The sequence below is a fragment of the Bombus flavifrons genome, chromosome 15 (genome assembly GCF_040668555.2).
Source record: "Bombus flavifrons isolate JBK064 chromosome 15, iyBomFlav1_principal, whole genome shotgun sequence".
Taxonomy (NCBI): Eukaryota; Metazoa; Arthropoda; class Insecta; order Hymenoptera; family Apidae; genus Bombus; species Bombus flavifrons.
The window spans coordinates 3,039,655-3,057,774 of NC_138456.1; the positions used below are offsets into that span (position 1 = coordinate 3,039,655).

The 18,120-nt window shown below is 40.1% G+C and overlaps 1 protein-coding gene across 19 annotated transcripts in view; it reads right to left on the bottom strand.

Moving 5' to 3' along the window:
• LOC138187723 (pleckstrin homology domain-containing family G member 5) overlaps positions 1-18,120 on the bottom strand; it is an 83,405-nt gene that overhangs the window by 10,296 nt on the left and 54,989 nt on the right. For all 19 annotated transcript variants that reach the window (XM_069128826.1, XM_069128819.1, XM_069128827.1 and 16 more), the window contains 3 exons: positions 9,315-9,560; positions 2,203-2,306; positions 937-1,073 (listed from right to left, as the gene is read on the bottom strand). In XM_069128826.1, coding sequence (XP_068984927.1) covers positions 937-1,073; positions 2,203-2,306; positions 9,315-9,560 — 487 coding nt within the window. The remainder of the gene's footprint in view (positions 1-936; positions 1,074-2,202; positions 2,307-9,314; positions 9,561-18,120) is intronic.

Consider the following 18,120-nt stretch of genomic DNA (forward strand, 5'->3'; position numbering starts at 1 on the left):
CCGTTTAACTTATCAATTTCACGGCAAAGATTCGTCGCATGCACGGTCGTACATCAATTAGAACCGGTTTCAATCTCGTGCACACTGTCATGATCCTATCTGCTATAACTTCTGCATGAATTATTACACGATTTGTACGGCCACTCCTCGCTGAACGTTACCTTTAACTCGCGAAGGTTGCGGCCCAGCGCCGATCACACCAGAGAAAGCAACTGTTTCTCGGGCTAACGAGCAACTTTCGTCTCTACGTTCCATGTTTCTTTTAATAGCTCCGCTCTGTTTCGAGTATAACAAATATAGCGTTATCTGCGTTTCCGGGATATCAGTTGCGAAATTTTCGGCGAGTGAGAGTTCGCGTGGACGGCCAGCGATAGAGAACCGAAGCGAACGTTTATGTTACATCGTTGGTAAGAGAGGAGACTGTTATGTGGCGATTTCACTGAACGTCGAGCGTGCGAGGTCTTTAAAATTAATACTTATTACTCTTAAGAAGATCAGTGAAACTAAATGGAACTTTATCGTTGAAATTTTGCATTAGGTAATATGTATCCGATAAAGTGTTCGGTTCGCTCGATTTGGCTGGCTTCCATTTTATTTTCAAAGGATATTTTCCATCTGGATTCTATGCAATGGCTATAGTTTGCCTCAGGAACCAAACTGATCAACGATCCATTTTTCATTACTTTCTTAATTTTATCGCCTAAGTACATGATCAATATTCAATCGCCAAGGAACAAATAAGTTACTTCCATAAGTTGGTCCATCGCAAGAACATTTCATAAATAGCAGTAAATTCCAAGGTAAAATTCAAAAGACAGTATTTGTAAGATCATCGTCTTCCTGTAGCTTTCAATTTATCGGGCCGATCAATGTGGCTTCCTTCTGAACGGTTCATTTAACGAAAAAACATCTGTCTGCGATCGTTCACATATTTACCTGTTATCCGCAAGTGTTTCCCTCCAAGGCTGGAAGTATCCGTGGTGAGAATCGGTAATGGCTGCGAGAAGCCATCGAGGACCTCGACCCGCGACACGTCGACTCCGCGTCTCTCGCATGCAGCGTTCAGAACATCCCTGTAATAAACGTTTCATATAGCTTCGTTCCATAATCGCATTTTACACAGCGAACGATCGAACGTTCTGCTCGAAAGCGAGTAGAACAACAACAATGAGCCACCACGCCTCCGCGTAATGGCCTCTCGACAAATCCCTAGTGCAAAAGTAAGTAGCGTGTTTGGATCGTTCGCGATACATCGCGCTATAACGCGTCCATAAAGGCAAGCAACTTTCATAAGATTATATTGGAAGCTGCACAAGAGATTACAGCGCTATTACGTATTTAACGGCGATTATTAAGCAATGCCACCAGCTGACTCTTCAAAGAGCTCGCTCGGGCGTGGCCTCGTCTCGAGATATCCGCTAAATACGTGTGGCTTTCATTTCCTTCTGAAATTTTCACGAATTATCGTTACTAGCTGCCATTTACGACTACGTAAATTCTTTGGTACTTTCATCGCCTCTCCATTCTTCTCTTTGATGCGATAATTACTCGACCGCTCGTCGACGGAGCAAAAGTAGGCCGCGGCGATTTGAAGTAAATTTGGAAATTACACGGAGTAGATTTAAGAATAAATTTTCCATGAAAAATATAGAAAGTGTGTAGTGGCTTACCATAGAAAACTACTTCATGTCCATATCGCACGTGTTATATAAAACATGTTGAGATTTCGTTAGTAGTGTAACGAGACACGACCGTCATCATTATTTCGATCAAATTTGAAATCAATCTGAAAACGTATATAGAAATTACGAGATATCCATTGGCGACGCATATATCTAGTAAGAAATTAGTATACACCATGAACATGCATTTTAAGCATATAATAAATACGAAATATGGTGCCTCTGAACATTCAGGTCAATTAAAATCAATATAAATAATTGCCTGTTACGGTACGCTCGAGATCTCTGTGTATACATACTCGCACTATATAGCTTGTAATTTCTATATATATTTTCATATTGCTTGCAAACTTTACCAATATAATTACGATAGTCGAGTCTCGGATAACGCTAATGAAATTTCAAAGCCTTTCGTAATATTGTATATTGATACTGTAAAGAATATTAATAGAATATCACGGAGAATATTGTACGAATAGTTTAACGAATTATCGAGGTTTGATAAATGCAACCAACTTACGCCAAGTATGTGCCTTTCACAGCTGGCAGAAGCTCGTCTCGGTCTAGGCCGCTCGAATCATCGGACAGCTCGAAGCTAACGCTGAAGAACTCGCTGCTGGATACCTGAAAAATTGATTTCCAAGTTTTGACAGGTTGGTGCAATTATTTGGGAAAACTTGACGTTGTAACGACGTTGGCACTAGCGCCCGACTGTTGAACCGAGAGTTCGGCACCGAGTGTCCAACTTTGGATTACAGTGCGCGATTCGAAGCGAAGCTCGAGAATACTGCAGAGCTTGGTGGCAAATTTGGCGGCAACACTCCAAACAACTTGGGAAACTCTTTGACCTATGTAAGCTCGTGATTGCTTCTTCAGCCGAATGTTTCGAAAATTTGCATACCTTGTATGAAAGGGTAGACTTTCGATTTATTACGGAGTTTCACCTCGGAAATTCGCCGTGTCGGCGCGCGAAATTTTAACGTAGATTAATTTTCAGCTAATGCATGGCGAAAGGGTGTTTGCAGTTTGATGTATGACAGGCAGAACTCGACGTTCGGAAAATTTGGTATTTTTAGTGAAATTGATAAGCGACTGATAAGCAATGCACGTTATTGTCCATTGATATTTAGGCTTGAAAATTATTGCAAACACGAACCTCTCAGAAGCTAAAACAATCAACTGCAGCTTCTGTCATTTTCTCAATTTCCATACAGAAACGTTCTTCCATCGCGGCAGTGATAATGTAATGAAAATTGTAACCCTTTGATCGAATTGCACCGATCTTGAAAGTGTCGAATTACTCATGGGCGGTAATGTATGCCTAGCAAAAATGCTGAGTGCCCATCCGAACTGGAAAGCCTCTCTATGTTGGCTGACAATGACAGGCAATAAAATACGAAAGGGCTTTCATTTATGAACCCGTTGGCTTGTACATGGGAAATGAGTCGCGCTCATTTGCCACGACCTTTTCCCTGTCACTTAGTTTTACAATCGCCCGTTTTATTGCCGCTCGTATTTTTCCCATTGCCGTTTAACCGATACATTCTGTCGTTCTTTTCTTTTCCCTCGTCGAGTTTCGTATCATGCCGCGGATCGTTTTACCAGTGTACGTTCGTACGATAGTTCTCCACTACTTTCAAAGACGCCGGACCTTTCCTAACACATGTACGCCGTTTATTTTTCATGGCGTATAATTTTTATACGTCCGCCTTTTATGAATTTCGTATTGCACAAATGACGTGTTACGAATGGATCTTGGCTCGTAAAATCTTTTGCAATGTCCTGGTGAAAAACTATTTGCAGAAAAGAATCGTTCATATATTTTACAAATTAATCGCTCCGTATTAGTTGCTCTTATTAGTTAATTTTAAAATAACAAGTTTAATAATTGAAGATTTATCCATAATAAATTTAAACCAAGTACAGATCGCTTACGATTAAAAGATGTGATTGAGTTATGCTAAGGAGATCTAAAATCGGATATAAAAATCTTACGCCAGATGGGCATAATAAGCTGTTTGAATTCTAGAATCAGCAGAAACTTCCATCTTTGACTTTCCTATTTTTTCTTCTCTACGCTTCTTTACGCTTCTCTACGCTTCTTTACCCTCTTTTCTCTCCTTTATTCTCTCCATTTTTCCTATCCTTTCTCCCACACTTTTTTCTTTTCTTTCCTTCTTCTTTATATTTCCTCGCACTGAACTGTCGCTTCTGCATTCCTTTTCTCGTTATCTTTTATTTCTCTATCTCTCTCAATTATTTCTCGTTTCATCCCTTTCTCTCTTATCACAACTGTAACAAACGTACAACAAATGTCGCTGGATTTTGGCTACTGTTCCATGTCTAAATTGCATTAAACGATCTTAATGTTTCTCGGCTGTTTAATTAATGTACCGGGGGCGGGCAGCCATGCCTTGGAAATATCCCCATCTTCCAGTGGAATGTAATAAATATGAGCCGACAAGTAGAATGGGGCCGCAAGTGGCCGGTCAAGTAGAATAGCGCGCGTGTGGTCGAACAAACAGGACAAGCCCACATAAAGTCAATTTGTAAACGACGCTATTGTTTTTATTGGCGTAGCTCGTGCTGAAAGCGATGCAAAACAACCGGGAAGCTTGTGTAAGTAAAAAACATTCGTTTGAAACAGTGCTCGTTTCGAGTTATACCGAGTTTTCTTCAATTTCCAACCGAATCTCTAATTACACGAGTTCTCTCAAATTTTTTGAGCATTTTTCAACGAGGAATTTCATCAAACTGTAATTACATATATTTCTCTCTGTCGAAACCATTCATGTATAGGAAAAAAGCTGGTTTAGTTAGGCACATTCTCACGAACACAACGCTAAAGAAATGAAATATATCAAATATCACAATATTAGATTGCAATATACGAAATGTATGCATTTACCGAAATGTGAATACCGCCTCTTGAATTTTCTCTTATTTTCAGTTATCGATCGCTTTAAAAAAGAAAAAGAAGAAGAATTCAATTATGAACTAAGGTTTTAAGTTAGGAAGAGCATTTTTCCACTTTTTCTCTTCGAACATTTTTTCCTTTTTTACATTTTTTTACAAACGCACGGCATTCGATTATCAATTTTGTTAAATTCCATTGATCGATATTCCAACAGGGGATTTTAATAGTCATTGATCGTTAAGAACCAACAAACTTCTTACATATGTGTATATCGTTGGAAAATTCTACGAGCACCATGTCTTTAGTCTCTAAGACTTACATCTGGTGAATCGATAATGGCGAATAGACAACGTACGCTGTGGTCCGTTTGCATGTAATCGATTCGACCCTGAGCCAGCGAACGTTTCGCCGATCCCACGGGGGCAAATGTCCCGTAATTCTATCAGCGGTCATAAAAATAAATACGCGTCCGTGATAAGTCTACAAACGCGATCGTTATGTTCAATCAGTTTCTTTCAAAAATTCCTATTGGATAACGATGATTCCATGGACGTGGGCGATGATGCGATGGCATTCGTGGAACGATAATGGAGCTAATCATAGGAAATTGTCCATCGATGGAGCTCGACTGACTGTTTCATTGCCTGAAATCGATCATCCTTTTTTGCCACTCCCTTCTTGTTCCACTTCGAGCATCTTTCCTCACCCCGATAGCTTCTTACGTTCCAACGTATTGGCTTGCCATTTTTTACCACGTTGCCAACAGAAGTATCGAGATTACGGCCCATTATCGCCACCGAGAATGTGCATTAATATCTATCTCTGTAGCTCGTATTCGTTTTTCCTTTCTCTACAGATATTTATTATTTAGTGGTAATGCAATTTTCGCAGTATTAATGTATCGCCTTTGTTCGGGAACCTAGTAGCCAGGAAAGATAAATATAATAATCGTGGGTGGCGACGTTAACAAAATGGCAAACGAAGAAATATTTTTTGCAATTTGCAATCATTACGCGAGAGCAGTGTACACTCTTCTATACGTTAAAACGCAATTTCCTCTCTGTACGATTATCCAGGCTATTTTACATAATTGGAGACAAGAATGGAGTTGTTCGACATGCAACGTCTGTAATATCGATTCTTTTCCATCGGCGAAAACGCCGAAACGACGTCGAGCCGACAGACTTAAGTGCTCCAATTCTCTTCGAGCTAACCGAGTTTCCCGATATTTCTCTCGGGCCTGGGTTATCATAAACGGACAGCAGCGCCGACGCCAGAGTTTGCATAATATCTCGCGATCCTTTCTCCGCTTCAACGACAACTTTGCCTACACTCTTTGATAAGTCCTCGCGATACTTAATAATAAAGCTACGGAAAGGCCATCTGTGCTCTCGACAAATCTCGGCTGATCAATCCTCTCGTGTAGCCGTACTTCCAAGTCTCCCTGCAGAGCCGTAGGGAGGATGAAAAAGATTGTTCCATTGTCCTTATCGAAACTTTCTATTCAATTGTTATTTCGTTTTATCTCGTGATACAACCAATTTAACATTTCCCAAAGTTCCATCTCAATATGTCACGTGCAGTTGTTTCTATCGAAAGTTATGGAAGATTTTACTAGGATTACACTTTTTGTCGTCTGTAACTTTGGCAGTCTTCTCTTGAAAGATTTCTTATTTCTTTCGGTAATAAGTTCCGTCAAATAACTTTTACAGGATTCGTTTCCTCTCCGTGTCTGTCGAATAAATTTTGCAAATATCGCAATGAATAGTAAACGTTCCAGTTACCATTAAAATCTGACGAAGAATCGGCAAATTGGAAAATAATGCGTAAAAGATTGCGTGATATTAAAAAGTGATTTGTCCCAAGACAAAGTCAAACAAGAATCATTAACACCCTGAAATGTCAGTTTTCAAGGATCCCCTTTTACTTAGAAATCACCGTGTCGGTAAAGAAATTCACGAAAACGTATCTGCACTATCGGAGATTCGGACAAGTTTCAAGTCGAGCAACGTTTCGAGTGTATTTTCACAGTGGACACCTAGTTTGTCGGTGTCTGTATCTTCGCTGAACGAAATCCTCTGTCCAGAAGGGATTAGAGGGAAAGCACTCTTGGCAGAGACACACCGAGTGGCAGGTGTTTGACGGAGATCGGTCGCTTAGCAATTCAAATGGTAGCTAGCAGCGACACGGCCCTGTCTCACTCGTTAGCCGCGATGGAAATAAGACGATAAAATGTCTGGAGAGGCGTTTCGTGAGTCGCGTAATGCCAACGATTACGAGCCATTTACGTTCCCGACGAGTCTCGTTTCGGTCGGCTGGAATTAATTGCCAGCTACCCTCCTCTTCGCCACCCTCTCTCTCTCTGATCCCTTAATTTTTTCTCTCGTATTACTCGAAGGGCAACCAGCGCGTAATTTCATTTACCGGCGTGGAAACTGCCGCCACCCTTGCTTTCAATTTTCTCCTCTGTCCTTTCTACTCGGTCGTGGACCTTCTTTGTCTCGTCTGCCCTTCGATTTTTACCACTCCTTCGTTTGTTTTCAATTTTCTCTGTCTGGTTCTTTAATCCGGAATTCTATCGTACTTGGATACGCAGCGCTGAAGCGATTAATTATGAAACTTAATTATAGAACGCGAGCAAAATCACAGTGCTCGGAATGCTATTTATAGGAAACGATGTATGCTTGGCGGAAGAGATAGAGCGAGGCCGTAAATTAGAGTATTTATCAGCGACGTTCGTTTGTGTCGTATCTCGTGGAAGCACCTTAAATATTAACAGTCATTTGCGAATTGAAATAAGAAAGTTCTGTATAATACGAACGCTACAAGGGAAATAGACGATAAGTTACGTTTTACGTGTCTTCTCCTAGATTTTCAAACTCCACGTCCAAACTCACTAAAGTCTAAATCTCATGCCGAAGAGATGAAAATGGCAGACATACAAAAGAAACGCGCAGGATGCTAACTGCCGTTTGAATTGCTAGAAGCAAAGTGAACGATACTTTTCTCTCTCTTCTCATTCGCTTCTCATTCGCTCAATTAACTTTACGCTGAATGCCTGCATACGAACAATAGTCGCATCGCGTACATACTCTGCAAAAAATCACAAAAAGTCAGAAAATGTCTCGAAAATTACAGCGCTGTAAACTTACGAGGAACTATTATGAGAAATTCGGAACTTCGGCGGTTCCGCTGTTAACGTCCGAGCGATTTTACGGCCACGCTGTATCGTTATATTTTAGAGGTCGCGCAATTTGTTCCGCCGTAGAAGCTGCGAAACAAGATTCACTGCGTGCTCGTTACGTTTCTGTCGCAATTTCATTGTCTTTTCGCTGCAGTATATCGCGTCAGCGTTTGGTAATTTAAATAGAACGAATCGGTTTCGGCTATTCGAATTGGCAGCGATTGCCACGATCACGAAACGCGTTATTTCGCGTAACAAGATCTTTCGTTATTCCGTGCCCGTTTCAACGACGAGCTGCAGATCCGGTGTAAGCGTTGGCGAGCTCGGCTAAAACCTTCAAGGGATCGAATTTAAGTCCTTTCGGCTTTCTCACGCTTTTCATTCTCCTTTCACGCCGTACGTCGCCATAATAAATCCTCCAACCGCACCAACTTGTTATTTATGTAGTGACTCGCGGTTTCCTTCTCAACGGGTTTACCGAAGCAGACGATTCCCCTTTCCTTTCGGCGAAACAAACATAAAACGACGATATTCGTGTTCTCGAGACACGATAAAAGAGGAAGCGAACCAATACCGGGGCTGGTTGGTTCAAAAGATTTTTAGCGAGGTCTGATCTTGTCTATGGTTTACTTCGAATGGACTACTTTGTGCTACAGCAGTACGTGTACTCTTATAGTCAGACAGTAAGATAAATTTCTTCTTTAGCATGTGTACGGAATTGTTTGCTGTTATTGATCGGTCCGGGAAACAACACCGACGGATCGTAAAGGTTACGTAAGCCCGCGATATCCCTAAAATTAGGACACGTTTTAATTGTTATCTCGTAAATTACGACTACCTTTGACTCGTGTTTCGTATCCCTACTGTCCAGTAATTATCGTTGCTTAATAAACATCCTTCCTCGCAATATTTTCATAACAAAAAGTAGCCATTTAGCTACATGTTCGCGTGTTAAGTAATTAATACAAAGTTTAACAACTCTAATTTATTACAAACTAAGTACATGACTACGGCATAGACAACAGTAGGCAAAAAAAAAAAAAAAAATAAAAAAATAAAGAAAGGATTTAAAATTCTTGCATTAGACATTTTTTGGTATTTCGATAACGATCCTCTATTCTCCAGTTCTCTACTTTCAGTATATAGGGTATTCCATTTACTTTATTTGGCTGAAACATCTTCGTTATTTCAAGTAATAAGAGAAAGAAATTATCTACGAAAGAAGCAGAGTTCCAGTCTTCCTGAAATTCATCGAATGTTTATTTTAAAATATAATATAATTTGTTTCTCAAGTAATCCATACGTTTAACGAATTTTTAAATCTTTTCTATGCTACCATCTATGTATAAAGAAACCATCGTTACCATATTTCATATATATTGCATATTTTCAAGCCTGCAACTTTTATACGTAACATTCTCGTTTATTATTTGGAATAACGAATGAGATAATAGAAATGAACCTGTGCCGCATCAAATTTTCATTGTTCTCATTGACATTTAACGATTCGTTGTTAAACATGTATACGAACCTGTGACCGAGACAGCTTGTGCCGGGTGCGATTCTGGTGCGCTCCCTCGACGGACGACGCCGTGGGTACGAGAAGACGGGGATTACTTTCGACGTTTTGGGGGTGGTGCTGTAATTGCTGAGGCTGGTAATGGTGGTGAAGATGATGGGGTTGCTGTTGCGAGGGACCACCCCCCAGATGGTGCTCCCCCGTATCCAGCATTTTGCTGCCCAGAGCGTCCAGCTGGGTCAACGACCTCGAACGCACCTGCAATCATACAACGTGACATGATCTTTCCATCACTGTCACCGGAGCTCCATCATATTTCATCAAATATTTCAAGCTATTTATCACCGATCGATCCGTTAAAACGTACGAGAAATACAGCATGGGACATGGCTGTTGACTCAGGAGCTACGGCTTGAAAGTAGAACACGAACGTATTCGATATACTTGCTGTAGAAGTAGAATGCGGCCGTTTGTGGCCGGGCAAACAGGAACAGGAAGAACAATATTTGGATTGAGGAAATGAAAATTGGGTCGCGTATGGTATGTCGTAGGAGGATTCCGTTGAAAATATCTTAGCAAGGTAGCTGTAGTAAGTCGAGGTTGCATACAAATTGTTTAATAATTAAAGGGTTCGTCAAATCCCCGGCAATCTGGTTTAGGGACGTGGCAAAAAATAAATTCGACGTCGGAGAAATTTTCTTGCCGGCTAACTGGGTCACTGTCGATCGACCGGCTTACCAGTATCGATCATCCTTCTCGAGGGCCATCGTTATCTCGATCTAGCCGGAGCATTCTTCCATGCTTTTATCTAACCCTTTTTGTTCGTTTATCCACTCCGGTTAGACCAGTCTCGACGCGCTGACTTCGTTCGATCGACCTGTTTCGTGGAATTACTGTTGATTCCACCTCGTGGAAAATGGCCTCGAGTCGTTCGCCAAGCTTTGTTCTCTCACACCATTCGCGGCGAACCGCGAACTAAGCGATACAGGGAAGATGTTAATGGTTTTGCGGCATAACGATCCGATATTGATTTCATCCACAGGGAAACGCGAGTACTAAGTGCAGCGCGTACCGTTTCTAACTTCGAAATTACGGTTGAAACGATACCGGCGGCTCATGCTGACCGAATACCATTCACGCTCGTCCTAAAATCGAATAGCACGCTTTGAAACGATATCGAGCGCCGAACCATCATCGCGCTAAGGAAATTGCTGTTATTTTTACTTTATTTTATACTTCATTTTTATGGGAAATCCACTTCCTTTTTTTCGATCATCGAATCTCGTACGAATTGGTACACGAGCTTGCAGTATCGGTAATTCACCCGTTAACCAAATCCAAACAGGGCGAGACGGGGTTGTTCGAGTCAGAAGGATATTCAAGCAATTTGCCTTGTAATTTGTCAAATTCGGTTGTAAACAATTACTCTTGGTTTATTGGCACAATTTGTAGCGTTTCTAGCCGGTCAATTCGATTTGAAGACTATCGAGATATGTATAATTTTGTGTGCGCGCGGCGTCTCGAAAATCAGATGAATGTAACTGTTCCGTTGGCAGTGTGGTATGGAAGATGGCGAGACAAAGAAAGTGCTGAGACGCGTGCAAATGTATATCGACGAAGATCCTGGAAATCGTTTATTAAATAGATCTAAAACTATTTTAATATGAATTCTAACTGTAACCTTAGTGTTCTTTTACTTTTATTTCGGCAATTAAGATCCACATTATTCAACAAAGACAATTATTTATTATGCACTTTTGCACCTGCTTTCAATCGGACGTCAAATGAGACAGCGAAAGGGAAGATCTGGGGCATCGGTTGATAGATACAGTGTCATTTTTCAAGAATAAAGAAAGTCTTTATACATTTCAATAAGGAAGTGATAAAAAATATTCAATATGGATCAAGAATTCACCCTATCTCTCTTTCATGACAAAAACTGAACACTTCAGAAGCTTGGAAAAATGACTTGAAAGAATTCATCGCTGAACTTCATTACTTAACGACATATTAGTTCTATAAAGATACGATACCTTCAAATTTGTCCAACTCTCTAACATATGTATGTATAATATTAAAAAATTGATCTCAATTTGCAGAGATCTCTATTACTTCGCAATAAGAGTGCCGCCATCTAAATGGGGGTCGGCAGATTTACGATGTCTCCGGTTAGAATACTCTGCAGATTTCGACTGGGAATTATATATCGTCGAAATTGAATATACGATGCTGTAAATCGAAATCTACCGAATTCGTTGTGATTTAGATACAGCGATACGAGTCGGACTACAGTAGTACATGACGTGGTAGGTCAGACGTAAGTAGAGTAGCGTACATAGGTGTCCGGTTAGGGAAGTGGATAGAGATGATACGTAGCTTGAAGAAGGTATTTCTATCTGTCTAAGGAAGAAAGTATCCAGTCATAAAATTTAAGGAGGGATGGTGTAAGGGAAAATGAAAAATGTATAGCGCGTCGTAGGAGAAGCAACCGGAGGCTGAAGAATAGGGAATAAATAAAAGGTTTCCTTATCAAGGATCGAAAAATAGCAACGGTGGAGAAACGAGTTATGGCTTCGCGCGAGCTTTTCATACGAAACCGGTTGTTAAGATTTGCAACAGTTTTTCAAGAATAAGAAGAACGGTCGCTGTAACTGTAAGTCAGACTTGCAATAAATTAATCGAAGATCACGCTAGCAGTATCGCGTTAGTTACTGTCTACGATAGTGCGATTCTGGATAAATCAAGTCACTGATAAACCGATGCACGTTTCTCACGGTGAAAAATTTTCGCTCAGCTGTGTTCATATTTTATCATCTTGCATTCATATTACATACATTCCCGGAGCGCGCGTCTCAAAATTTATTCCGGAATATGAAGCATCGCGGTAAAAGAACATAAGAAAGAGCTGGGAAGACTCAATTTCTTTCTCGATATCGTACAGTTCGAAAAGTCAGGTTTCACTTATCGTAGTTTTACTGCTAAATAACAAACTTTTTACACGATGTCTTTGCCGCATCTTCTATCAAAGAAGAAGAAGAAGAAGAAGAAGAAGAAGAAGAAGAAGAAGAAGAAGAAGAAGAAGAAGAAGAAGAAGAAGAAGAAGAAGAAGAAGATGACGATGATGATGATGGATAATTAACCAGGCTCACTTATGCACTTGCCGAGTAATATCGAAGTAGGTCGAGTAGCTTCAAAAGGCAGGGTAATCAGGCTGTCCGTCGAAATATCCTTCGATGTTTCGACCCTTCGTCTGATCCGCATCAGGATATTCGACATTCAAATATATTCTTCATATCTATTCCATGTTCGCTCTATACATGCAAATTAACGTAAGTCACATTCCGGGCCGCTGAGTTAATCAACCCTTTGTCAAACTATTCGTGGTCCATGCACGAAACTTTTGCACACTTGTGTTTCCAGTAAACTCTGTATCGCGTGAGTTTCTCAAATTTTTACATCGTACAAGAAAAGAAAAAGAGAAAAAAAGAAAGAAAGGAAAACATGAAGAATATTGCGGTGGTAATAATCTGGACGTCTTCTGACGTGAACGTTTCTCAAAGTAACGGACGAGACAAAAGTTACTGCAAGATCCGGAAAGTTACGACGAGCCCATATTACGAAACGTTAGTTGGAGGGTGAAGAACGTAAGGGGAAAATGGGCATTCTGGTCAGACATATATTACAAATAACGGGACGGGTATTACATCCGCTTGTAACTTGTGACATGTTGCCTCAAAACTTGTTTCAAAGGTTACTTCAAAGTAGCTCCTAGGCACTTTAATAAAAGCGGGGAAAAATATAAAGTTGTCTGGCATAGGATATTTAGAAAAATATTCCAGTGTCAGTGATGTCTTAAAGTAGGTAGCTTCGTATATAGTCTGACGAGCATATATTCGCAAAGTGTTTTATAAGCTCGATGGCAATTCGGTATCGAGCGGCTCCCAAGTGAAAAATAAGATGGTTTACCATGCCTCCTAAGTAAACATCGTTTGCCTGGAAAGTTTGCAAAATAATTCAATAAAGACGCCAATTTTTTGTTTAAACGAGTTTTATTAATTTCATTCTCTGTGCTCGAAAACTTTTTCAAATTAAACATAACTTCAGTTCGTTGCTTCATCGCGCCGAGGATAAAAATTTCACTAAATTAAAACGTCCACTACGTGTCACAAACGGAATAAATCTCGAACATAAAATGGCGGTAGTTTATTAAAATCTGAAAGAAATTTGCTTCATACACGACGGCATAAAGAACACGATTAGTATTTAAAAAATTATTATTCACAGCGCTTTCTGAGCAAACCGTGTATACGCGTATAATGAAAATTTGTTGTCCGTGTTATGAAAAATATTACATTTTTCTTTTCGACTTGTTTACTTACATTTTCCGTTTTCATGCTGTCCGCACTTTGCTCTCGTTTACTTGAAAATTGCATTCTCATTTTCCTTTCCTCCAACGTCATTTTTTTTATACCAGCGATAGCACAAATCATAGTTTGGAATTTGTACGCCTCACAAACATTTTCCTATATTTTTTACGAACCATTCTTCTTTCTGACACTATTCATCGGACAAGTTGCATTAACGTTGAAGCGGAAAAGTAGAGAGAGATGGGAAAAATGGAAAAATAGGTGGACGACTTTTGTGCAGCTTTTTTTTCTAATAGATTACGCACCCGCGTATTGAATCCCGACCTAGTTTCTACATATTGGGCGTCCGTGGAAAAAATATACGGCTCGTTTTTCAAAAGAATCGCTTAACGTTTTTTTTCCCGCGTCTCTTTTGTCGCGACTACCAATTTCACATCACTCGTGCGTGTCCCTCGTTGTTTTTCCTGCCACTGCCGTTAATCTTTCACGCGTTCAATTTCCGAAACCTATTACATTCGTAGTCATAGGCCAAAGCTTGCTAAACGTTCTGTAATTAATATCGTGGGCACTCGTTGGTAAACGAAACACTGGTGCACTTCATAAATCCCTTTTTAAAAGTAAAAATCGAACAGGGAAGCAGGTGGAGACTTAATGGTTTTTAAAAGACACCCTTTGTGCTGTTACCATTTTTTGGAATACAGCAGTTGTCGTTGAATGGAAAAATATGGACCCTGCCGAAACTTGTCCCGTACATGCAAAATACAGGTTGCTGTATGCAACCAAATGTCGCACAGTGTTTTAAACTACAGCTGTCTGTCCACGAAATTGTTGGAATTTCCAGCATTTTGTATCATTTAATTCCTGATCTCTTTTAAAATTTCAAAATTCTTTAAAATGTTATTTATCTATGAAAACTGTTTAAATAGGATAACGCGTTTACTTTTTTCGCATTTGGTTCTTTGGTTTCTGTAAAAGATCAAATATTACTTTCCTGCGATTTTCTCTATGATTTAATGTTAAAATTGTGCTATTAACTAAAGCAATTATCGTACTTAAACTATATCTGTAAACTATTTATGGACCATACGCAGTAAGAGGGTAAATCTATATAAAAAAAAAGTATAGTAACTTGAGTAATTACCCTTCAGAACGTCTTGACTTTTTCACCGGAGGAAGGTCGTTTTAAAACACCGCGCGTCGTCAAGTCGTCGCCTTAGTCGAAGAGAAATGGCTCGAAAACACCCTTCAGCTCCGACCAACCTTGCGAACCGCATAGTCAGTTTCGCCTGCTGCATTTCAATCTTGCTTTTCCAATTCCCGAAATGTTCTCTCTGCGAATCGACGAAAGATCAAGCCATCCTTATTTCGTCTAAACCGCGAAGAGAATTCGGAGAACGAGGAGAAATGGCGACGCAAATATAACAAACGCTTAAACAATTAATCAGAGAGACGCGACACGGCCACGGCCGACAGTGGCGCGAGGTCGCGAGATTCCATCCCTTTCAGAGCTGTACGCTGCGTATCACTCATCATGCGTGTCATTTTCCACCTGCTCGAAGCGACGCGATACAATTACCACGTCCCCTATCCGCGCAAACAAATGAAACGGCCAGTCATTAGTGGGTAATAAATGACAGAGACCGAAGCGACCCGGAGAATTTCATTACACGGATTCTTGCTCCGACTGTTCCCATTTAGGTTCTCGCGTGAAAATTCACCTCCGTGGATGAAACGGGCGGGACGAGGTAAGATATGGAAAGTCGACGAGTAAAAGTAAATTCCACGAAAGTAGGAGAGATAAAGAATACGATGCTGGAAAGGAAAAAGCACGCGATGGCGAGCGAACGATGACAGAAACGAACTGGTCTTAGCTGATGGGTAATTTCTAAAAGCGGACGAGCTGAGGAGAAGCAAGAACGAGATGCAATAACAAGATTCAGCCCGAAAGTCAAATCGCTTAGAAATAAATACCGTGTAGCATCTATGCAGTTTATTCCTTTCTTTTCTTTTCTTTTTTTTTTTTTTTTCTTGGTGCGCTGATTTACACCACTTACGGAACAAAAAGACAGGAACCAACGAGTGAATGACGATAATACAGCGATTCTTTTAATATGCAATTTCCAAGAGCGAACGAAGCCAACAGAAGCGACCGCGATTCAATCAGAAGAGTGAAATGTCTTAGAAAGCACTGTGGTTATCTGTGCAGCTTTCTATCTTCTTTGTTTGTTGCTTATTTATTTATTTATCTCGTGGAACGTCGCCTGGGTCACGTTGTCTATTTATCACAGAACACAAATACAAATTCCATAGCGATTCAGCTGCGAGTTTCGCGCGAAATATATGTGTTCTTGAATGATATATGATGTATTAGAGTTCCTGTCCTTTTTGACACGCTTTTCACGCAGCACACGTGTAATTTTGGCCGCGATTTCGCTCGACGTCGTTTGATAACGCATTTTTTCCTTTTAGCCCCGCGTCGAATTTATCCCAATCCGAGACCTTCCGCTGATGTACGTACGCATGCGGGAACGCACAGGAGTGGGCGAGAATGTAAAATTGATTAAAATGTATTGGTTTGATGAAATTTGTCCCATTTGATGAGTATCGCCGGGCGAAAATTGAAACGATCCAGCAACCAAGTTTAATATTAATTGCTTGCGTTTTATGGGACTCGTTCTAACCAATTCGCGTAGAAGTTCACGTACGCGTAGTATGCAATCAGAGTTGCGTAATATATTGAAAACGGCAGTTTAGAAAATGTAAACGGAACAACAGAATTTGAGTTTCATTAAAATTGCAGAGGTGTGCAGTGGAATATGTTGCAACAACGCTGCTGCGAATAGATGTTTTAGCGAGAAGTATGTATTATAATAAAATTCTCTCTAACGAAAGGAGGGATTTTTATTTCTAGAAATATTACTTATTGTGTAATGCACCAGCTGGAATTGCTTTTCCTTTTGTTTTATCACGGCACTGGTTTCATTTTCGCCTTTATTCACGAAACTATTTACGAGACTTAAACTTCCATTAAGTTTCCCCCAAAATTCCTCCGTTTCCTTATGAGCTTGTAATTCTTTTTGTTCTTTTAAAGGCAATATATTTTTACTGTCTGTTTCACTTTGAATTAATAGTTTATTGCGAACAATGAAAGAACAGATAAACGAAACGAATCTGTTTTGCATGTATATGTATTTAACCATTACGAGCTGCAACGTTGTATATCTTTCATTTCAAAGACTATACCGTAAAAAAGGCTAAACGAGCTATTGCTAATAAATTTTATCTGTTATTTATTACACTATCGTGAAAAGAAAGTTCATAAATCTATTATTCGCCGCGTATTTAATATTAATATTCACAATAGGTAAAAGTTAGATTGTGTACATTGAAAACTAACTTCACCTTAGACTATGGCTTTGAAACAAATTTGTCCAAAAATACGTAACGTACAACGATATATACTAGAACAAACCGATGCTATAACAAGTGTAGTTTCAAAGCCAATTTAATCCCCTCTAACATACTTTAGCGCATTTTGAAAATTAAAACCCTAAAACATTACCCAAATACTTGATCCGCTATTAACGCTTCTACAAATAGCTTAGCGGCATTTGAAAATCTATTTATATTTGCATTGAGATTGCGTCGGCTGTTCGGTTAATTCCGCTTTAATTATGATGCTTAAAATACAGCCCGTAATGGTGGCTGATCTAATTGGAAAATAACTAGCCGCGAATGTTAGGAATCCTGACTTTTCTTCGCTGGGTCTGTCTGCGTCGTTTCCTCGGCACTCGCCAGGGATCATCGAGAACGATTCGATCCCGTCGACAAATAAAATTTCCACGAGCAGAAAGGAAAGGAGAGATCGCAGGGGGAAGCTCGCTTGGATAAATCTGTAAATTTGGCAGCGACAGAGACTACCGTTGCCGATTCCCCCGGAAACGGGGAAACTTGTTACGACGTTCAATGAACGTCTCGACGAATCGTCTCTGTTAAACGCCCGAGGATCCAGATATTACCGGCCACTCGACTTTTGCACAATTTCTCACAGAGGTGCGCGCTTGTAAATCGTTTCTGATTTCCAGCAAAACGAAACTTTCCATTCCACTTTGCCGATAAATGGAAAAATCCGCGACCCATAGAAGGGATCCGTGAGCTTTCTGCGCGTCATACTTCTGTACCTATGTATACCTCCATTTCAAGTTTTTGGAATGTTGGTAGTCGAGAAGCAGCGATATGGGAGAATCGTTATGATGTGTGATTTATCGTTGCAATTTTGTGCACAAAGGTTTATTTAAAACATTAAAAGTGAACAGCAAACGAGATTGAGTATTCAATGCGTCATCTTCTCTTATGGATCCTTTTCGTTCAGTTCATAACGGAACAGTGTTAACGAGAAAAGGTGTTTGGTTATATGCAAACTATGCGAAAGGTATTTAACATTGATCATC